The sequence below is a fragment of the Phoenix dactylifera genome, unplaced genomic scaffold (assembly GCF_009389715.1).
Source record: "Phoenix dactylifera cultivar Barhee BC4 unplaced genomic scaffold, palm_55x_up_171113_PBpolish2nd_filt_p 000267F, whole genome shotgun sequence".
Lineage (NCBI taxonomy): Eukaryota > Viridiplantae > Streptophyta > Magnoliopsida > Arecales > Arecaceae > Phoenix > Phoenix dactylifera.
This window is the reverse complement of record NW_024067755.1, coordinates 328168-336786: the sequence shown is the minus strand read 5'-3', so window position 1 is coordinate 336786 and position 8619 is coordinate 328168. Positions and strand designations below refer to the sequence as shown.

The 8619-nt window shown below is 36.6% G+C and overlaps 1 protein-coding gene across 2 annotated transcripts; it reads right to left on the bottom strand.

Annotated features, from left to right (window-relative positions):
- Positions 1 to 620: 620 nt before the first annotated feature.
- On the bottom strand, positions 621 to 2588 carry LOC103720705 (syntaxin-related protein KNOLLE). Of its 2 annotated transcripts, none has more exons than XM_026809844.2 (2): positions 2499 to 2588; positions 621 to 2424 (listed from the first exon to the last, which is right to left on the bottom strand). In XM_026809844.2, exon 2 carries the CDS (start codon positions 2121 to 2123, stop codon positions 1188 to 1190), a length of 936 nt encoding a protein of 311 aa, XP_026665645.1. In that variant the 5' UTR covers positions 2124 to 2424; positions 2499 to 2588; the 3' UTR covers positions 621 to 1187. The 2 variants fall into 2 exon arrangements, with proteins under 2 accessions (XP_026665645.1, XP_008808764.2); XM_008810542.4 differs by having other exon boundaries at positions 621 to 2091; positions 2499 to 2586.
- Positions 2589 to 8619: the final 6031 nt, after the last annotated feature.

Below are 8619 nucleotides of genomic sequence, written 5' to 3'. Positions count from 1 at the left end.
TTTAGCAGTTTTAAAAACATTCAAACACATAGCACTCAATCATATGTCAGCTATAGCAGAAGCATCATAAGAAACATGAACTGTTCATCAAGCCCATGGCATTTGAAGTGAATGTCAGCCTCAAAAGAAACATGATTGGTACTAATTAAAAAAGCAAACCGATCGACACAAACCCTCATGCATCATGAACAATCCATCAAGCATATGGCAAAGTGAATGGTAACATTAGAGCAAACATCACAGGTCCTAATCCAACAAAACCTACTCCAACTTTGACAACAACAAACTGCAGCAATGGTAAAGATTCAACCCCACCTATGTTAATTTCGCCATTTGAGCTGGTACATTAATGGCATTAAGTGGTAGACACAGGTTATAGGTAGATCCATATGCTTCTTAATTCAATAAAAAAATTTTAAACTGGAGGATGTGTGAGTGAGACTAAAGTAGAGTGAGTAAAATTGTAAATTTTTTCTTAATTTTATACCAATAGGTTTGATGCTATTATCACCTATCATCATGTCATCACTCGGGAAGTTGCTGATGATTTTCTCTCTTTTTTTTTTCTCAGAGGACGTTGCTGACGATGTTAGGATGACTAATACCTGCCAAGATGAAGCTGCCGTAAGTTCCATTTTTCATTGCTATGAGGCCTAAAAAGCATGCTTCTTTACAGGGCTTGTTAGCCATTTCTGCTCTCCTCTTTTAAACAAACAGGTTTAGACCACTCAAGCAAATAGAATGCTTGAACACAAAATTTACAATAACCTATTGGCTATTGGCTTTTGCCACTTATTCATCCAATACCAGCAAAGCAAGGGCATGCCTATCTACGAACCTTTCCTTTTTTTAATCACTGGAGGGAGCAACCCAAATAATATGCAGGTATGTTTTTGATAAGATTCACTGGCATGAAACAAAGAACCATTTCCCGTAAGTATTCGAAATCAAAGAGAAAATTTATGATCACACATGGATAGATCCTGACATGTAAATCAAATAGAAGAAGAACCCGGAGAAGAATGCAGCAGAGGGAAGAGGAAAAAAGAAGCAATCCACGGAGGAAATCTAACCACCGAGTTGCACGCCTATCGGCAGCAGTTTTCGGACTCTGTGAGGAGCTTGAGCAGAACTCCAACCCTCGAAAGAAGCTGGAATGCACAAGGAGGAGAACACTGATCCGCAGTCTAGGATTTACTGAAGCTGGTGGCGATGGGGATGACGATGACCAGAATAAGGATCAGCAGCAGGAGCACCCCGATGCACAACCACTTGCGGCTGCTCCTCTGGTACTCCTTGGCGCAGCGGAGCTCCTTGGTCCCATCCTTGACGTAGTGGGACGCGCTGGTGACGTGGTGCTCGATGCTGTCCATCTGCTCGCCCTGGGCCTCCACCAAGACCGCCATGTCCAGGAACACCTGGTGGAGCTCCAGCAGGCTTCGCTCCATCTCCTTGGCCGCGTCGTGCCGGTCCTGGATCTCGTGCAGGGTGGCCAGCACCTTCCCCCTCCCGTGCTCCATGATGGCCTTCTTCAGCAGCTCCTCGCTCTCCCCGTTGGATATGATCTTCTCGATCATGTCCTCGTCGGGGACCTCCCCCGTCACGGTGAAGTAGCGGCGCTCCACCGTCTCGTTGTACTCCGCCATGATCCTCTGCCTCAGCCCCTGGAAGTCCATCATCAGCTCCTTGAGCTTCTTCCTCAGCCCGTTGGTCACGGACGTCCTCGTCCGGTCGACCGGGGTGCCCTCCCGGCACCCGGAGAGCCTCCGGTTGGCTGCATTCGACCGGTCCATGGCCTCCAGCCGGGCACGGATGGCCCGGGCCTTCTTGAGCACCTGGACGATGTCGGCGTTGATGCGGTCCCGGAGGCAGCGGAGAGCCTCCGGCTTGTGGAGGGACTTGCTCTCCTCGTTGGCGTCCTGGAGCCGCGCCAGGAGGTCCCGGATCGAGCCCATCTCTTCCCTCACCAGCCCGGCCTCCTCGAAGAAGCGACGGAGGTTCTCATCCGCCGCAGCTGCTGTCATCTCGATGCCATCCTCCTCTGCCCCAGATTCCAGGTCTTTGAGAGCCTCTTTCTTGAGGTCCACATAACTGAGGAAGGATTTGGTCATCAGGTCGTTCATCTTTTTGAATTATAATAACCTCTCTTTCTCTTTGGCCAGAGAAGCAGCAGGAAGGGTAGGGGATTGAACTCAGAAAGAGAGAGAGAGGTATGGTAATGAGTGATGACGGCAAACCGGGGTGGAGAATTTAAAAGGAAAGGGGACCTCCGTGGAAAAAAGTTGCTGTTGCTCGAGTCTCCAACGGTCGGTCAAAAAAAAAAAAAAGAGGGCCAGGCGAAGAGCAAAAAATAGCCGTTACGGAGCTCCCAACGGCCATATTTTCGAGGGCGCGGCTCGCTCAAACAACCCAACGGCTATTTTTCTACGAATAAATAAACCAGCTTTAAGTGAAAAAGTTAAATGAGGAGTGTTTTGCAGCTTTCTGCTGGACCCCACCTTGAGAAAGCTTGGGGCTCCTTGTTTTTGATTTAAGGCTCCCCATAGGAGTGACTCCGGCTTTTGTACTCACCACCTTCTGCGAAGCTTGGATCGTGCATCTCTCCGTTCCCAGGAGCATCATCCTTTGGAGGCAGGCAAGTCATCACGGGATGGCGAGATAGGGTGTTCAGGCCGCATCCATGAGGGACTTATAGACCAAAACTCAGATATGGTATGAATCTAGCAAGATTGATAAGATTTAAAAGACAGAGTCCTGTGATAGGATAAATAATTAAAAGTCTAATAATTATAGAAACTAGCATAAGATAAATTCTTTTAAGATCAATAATATTATATATTCATATCTCCTATTCACCATTCTGCTACAATTATGGAACATCCTTCCATACATCAACAAGATAATCATCTTGTAAAAAATACTCAACTCATTGAATATCCAAAATCAATGGATGAAATTAATAATTGGACAATTCCAAAAGTATTACCCAATGAAATCTATCATATAGGTAGATGGGATTTCAGTTCAAAGATGATAATAAAAACAATTGAACAAACATTCTAAATAGATGGAACACCACAAACCCTTAAATTATTAAGGAAAGAAGATATTGAAAAATATAGAAAAAAGTATCAGTTCCTACATATAGGAATGATTCAAGTAGCTTTTAAACCATTAACTTTACTAGGAAATAATACTAGTTTAATGTCAACCATCAGAGATGGGAGATGTAATCTATTTAAAGACTCCTTAGCAGCGGTGGTGGAAACTAGCCTCTGTCATGGACCAGTGTATTTCAACTGTGTTCCAAACCTTAGTCTATCTTTGACAGACACAAATTTATATGAAGCCTTAAAACTAAATATAATAACATCTGGTTATGACTTTATACCAGGTTCAGAAGTAATAGCAATAAGCTATAGACTTCATTTTAAGGTACTAAACACTCTAGTACCTAAAAACATAGTAGATACCCAAAAGGGTCAAACAACTCTAGTATATACAAATCTAGAAACAACGAGAATAGCCATAAATAGATTAATTTCATGGAATGAAATAAATTTTCCAGAATCATGGTCTATAGAAGAAGAAATTCCAACACCACCAATAGTAAACACGAACATAGACCAGATAATTCAAATGACTGATGGGTCTGTAGAAATCATGTTTAATAATTCTACAAGAAAGGTCAAAATTCCTGAAATTGGCAGGTCAATGTCAAGTAGAAGTTTCGATACAAGGCCTTCTACTTCCAGAACTAGAAACAATGAGACAAATGTTGTAGAAGAAATAAATATAAGTAAAAATAATATTCCCTATGGAATTTATAAGAGTAAGGAATCTCCTACTCGATCAGAAATGAGTTTTCATATTTAATGGATTATAGTCAAGGAAGCTACATAAGAAGAAAACTCAATGAAGAGTTTCAATCAGAAGGTAATAAACCCTTCAGAATATGGTATTTGGGAAAATTTTCTCCGCTAGAATTAAGATACTATAAAAATAAATATTATGAGGAACTGGAATACTATCAAAAGATAGAATATTTTACTCCTTGGTTTTTAAAATTTTATACAAATGAGAAAAACCAAGAAATATTAGTTCTCCAAAAAACATGGACAACGGTACAGGATGAGATAATAAACTCACCATTTCCTCCGCAACAAATGATAAAACTTCAGTCAACTGAAGCAATGGCTTATTCCAACTTAAGTAAGATGGAACATGCTCATATAACAATCAGAGAGTTAAACACTCTAATAAGAGCTCAAAATTATACAAATGCATACTTATATTGCATAGGAACAGAATTGTTACAATTAGAAAAGAAATTAAATGCAGTACATAAAGACCTGGAGAGAGATATAAAAATTTTAGAAAAATTAAAAGAAAATCCTAAACAGGAAGATAAGGAATCAATAACTCCTGTAATCCAACCACCTCCAGAAGTAAAAAACTTCAGACTAGAAAAACCCAATGCAGAGTTCATAAAAGTTTTAGAAGAAAAATTAAAAGGAATACATATAGGGGTAGTTAATAGGAATTCTAGGACTAACCCTGATAGCGAACAATCAGACGAAAGTAGTTCAGAAGAAATATGCAATAAAATTGCACAAACCCTTAAAATAGATTCAGATGAACAATTATCTGAAAAAGATATCTCAGACTTAGATGAGTTTGAAGAACAGATGAATGAACTAAAAATAAATCCGATAAAATATGAACCTAGACCATTAGAAAAATATTATTACAAAAGGCCCTCTCCATTAGATGTCTTACATGAGGAGAGAGAACCATTTCAGAATTCTTATTCTGGAAAACACATCTATGAATGGAATATAGATGGAATGTCTGATAAACAGATTTTAGATGTAATACATAGAATAATGATGTATTCAACAATTTGCCAACAGAATGGTAACACTGATCATGAAATTGTTAAATTCATAATAGCTGGATTTATAGGTCAGTTAAAAGGATGGTGGCAGGCATATTTAAATGACACCCAAAGGAATGAAATTATGGGACATATAAAAACCATAAAGGTAGAGCCAGATAGGCCAACTAGCAGTGGTACAATAGGTATAGACACTGAACAAGATGCGGTATATACTTTGTGTGTAACCATAATCCAACATTTTGTAGGATTAGAATTAAAAGATGGAGATTCAATGAGAACTCTATTACTTAATCTAAAATGCCCTACTTTAACGCATTTTAGATGGTATAAGGATACCTTTATGACCAGAGTATTTCAAGTAAATGATCCTAACTCTGAATTATGGAAATCTAAATTTATAGATGGATTGCCATATTTATTTGCGGCAAGAATAAAGAAAACTTTAAGAGATAGACAGGGTGGAATAAATATAAATTATGAACAATACACCTATGGACAAATTATAGGAGTATGTGTTCAAGAAGGATTAAATATATGTAATGATTTAAAACTTAAAAAACAAATAAAAAAGCAAGCACAAACAGAAAAACACCAACTAGGTGATTTCTGTCACCAATTTGCATATGACATGCAAGAAAACCCAGAAGGGTCAAATAGAAAGAAAAGAAGGCGAAAAAATATAGAAGGAAGAATTACTTTCTTTCATCTTGTCTCTCTTAGTTGCATCCCTTCTCTCTTAGTTACTTTCTCTCCTCTCTTCACTCAAAATTGTTCTCTCCTCTCTTCACTAAAAATTGGTATCAGAGCCAAGTTGGCGTTCTCAGTTCAATAGCCCCGAACCCAAGAGGGAGGCTACTGGTAGTACCTCGGGTCGGTAATCTGTAGGCAACTATCATTAGTAAGGGTATTAGGCCGAGACATAAGCGCAGGGGAAAAGTCTCGGTAAGCCAACCTTACTAAGGTAGGGAACTGAGCATAGCCAGAATGGCTGGCTAAGCTACTGGTGATAGGAGCATATGAAGGTATAATATTCAGACCTTAAAACTTTTTATTTTATTCTCTTTTCTGTACTTATTAGACTTTAATTTTTAATGTCTTGTAATCTAATCTCATGCTAATTAATATCATAACTGAGCAATGGTCCGTAGGAAGGCCATTTGTACCCGCTAAAAGCCGGGATGGCGAGATAGGGTGTTCAGGCCGCATCCGTGAGGGACTTATAGACCAAAACTCAGATATGGTATGAATCTAGCAAGATTGATAAGATTTAAAAGACAGAGTCCTGTGATAGGATAAATAATTAAAAGTCTAATAATTATAGAAACTAGCATAAGATAAATTCTTTTAAGATCAATAATATTATATATTCATATCTCCTATTCACCATTCTGCTACAATTATGGAACATCCTTCCATACATCAACAAGATAATCATCTTGTAAAAAATGCTCAACTCATTGAATATCCAAAATCAATGGATGAAATTAATAATTGGACAATTCCAAAAGTATTACCCAATGAAATCTATCATATAGGTAGATGGGATTTCAGTTCAAAGATGATAATAAAAACAATTGAACAAACATTCCAAATAGATGGAACACCACAAACCCTTAAATTATTAAAGAAAGAAGATATTGAAAAATATAGAAAAAAGTATCAGTTCCTACATATAGGAATGATTCAAGTAGCTTTTAAACCATTAACTTTACTAGGAAATAATACTAGTTTAATGTCAACCATCAGAGATGGGAGATGTAATCTATTTAAAGACTCCTTAGCAGTGGTGGTGGAAACTAGCCTCTGTCATGGACCAGTGTATTTCAACTGTGTTCCAAACCTTAGTCTATCTTTGACAGACACAAATTTATATAAAGCCTTAAAACTAAATATAATAACATCTGGTTATGACTTTATACCAGGTTCAGAAGTAATAGCAATAAGCTATAGACTTCATTTTAAGGTACTAAACACTCTAGTACCTAAAAACATAGTAGATACCCAAAAGGGTCAAACAACTCTAGTATATACAAATCTAGAAACAACGAGAATAGCCACAAATAGATTAATTTCATGGAATGAAATAAATTTTCCAGAATCATGGTCTATAGAAGAAGAAATTCCAACACCACCAATAGTAAACACGAACATAGACCAGATAATTCAAATGACTGATGGGTCTGTAGAAATCATGTTTAATAATTCTACAAGAAAGGTCAAAATTCCTAAAATTGGCAGGTCAATGTCAAGTAGAAGTTTCGATACAAGGCCTTCTACTTCCAGAACTAGAAACAATGAGACAAATGTTGTAGAAGAAATAAATATAAGTAAAAATAATATTCCCTATGGAATTTATAAGAGTAAGGAATCTCCTACTCGATCAGAAATGAGTTTCCATATTTAATGGATTATAGTCAAGGAAGCTACATAAGAAGAAAACTCAATGAAGAGTTTCAATCAGAAGGTAATAAACCCTTCAGAATATGGTATTTGGAAAAATTTTCTCCGCTAGAATTAAGATACTATAAAAATAAATATTATGAGGAACTGGAATACTATCAAAAGATAGAATATTTTACTCCTTGGTTTTTGAAATTTTATACAAATGAGAAAAACCAAGAAATATTAGTTCTCCAAAAAACATGGACAACGGTACAGGATGAGATAATAAACTCACCCTTTCCTCCGCAACAAATGATAAAACTTCAGTCAACTGAAGCAATGGCTTATTCCAACTTAAGTAAGATGGAACATGCTCATATAACAATCAGAGAGTTAAACACTCTAATAAGAGCTCAAAATTATACAAATGCATACTTATATTGCATAGGAACAGAATTGTTACAATTAGAAAAGAAGGTACAAAAAATATGTATATAAAACACCTCGTAAAGAGTATAAGGCATATAAGCAAAGAAGATACTTTAAAAAGAAGCAACAACAGCAAGAAAAACATGCTATTAAGAGAAAAAAGAAAAAGAGAGTTATCAAAGAAGAACCTAAATGTTATAGGTGTGGTAGATTTGGGCATTATGCAAATAGATGCTCAATGCGAAGGAAAATTAATTCCTTAGAAATAGATGATAATTTGAAAACCCAGTTAATGAAACTTATGATAAACTCATCTTCAGAAGAAGACAGTAATTATTCAAGCTCATCAGAGGGTGAGATAAATGAAGTAATAACTTCATCAGAAGATCAAACAAAGTCAGATAAATGTCAATGTAATACAGTACAATGTGACAAAGATTATTGAAAATCTTTTGTAGGAATGAGATCATTAAATGTACTGACAAACAGTCAAGAAGAGATATTAAAAGTCATAGATCAAATTACTGATCACAATATAAAAAAACAGTTATTAGAATTTCTAATAGAAAAGAACCCAAATAACAGAGAATCGTCAAGATTAATATTACCTAATAAAGGATATCAGTTTCAAGAAGTTATGAATAGATTCAATAGTTATAAGATAAAAGAAAAACCTGTTTCTTTACAAGATTTAAAACATGAAATAAAACAGCTAAAAATAGAAATATCTATGTTAAAAAATGAAAATGAACGGTTTAATACTAGAATATCTAGCCTAGAAAATGCAAGAGAAGAGTCTCAGACATCCTTTATAAAAGATAAGGATATAAAACAGGAAACAAATGATCTTCCTGATTATTTAAATATATTAAACCAGATAACATACCAAAAATGGTATATAAAAATAA

What these genes read in the sequence shown, in the direction of transcription:
- LOC103720705 (XM_026809844.2), bottom strand. Translation starts at nt 2,123, where the DNA reads ATGAACGACCTGATGACCAAATCCTTCCTCAGTTATGTGGACCTCAAG.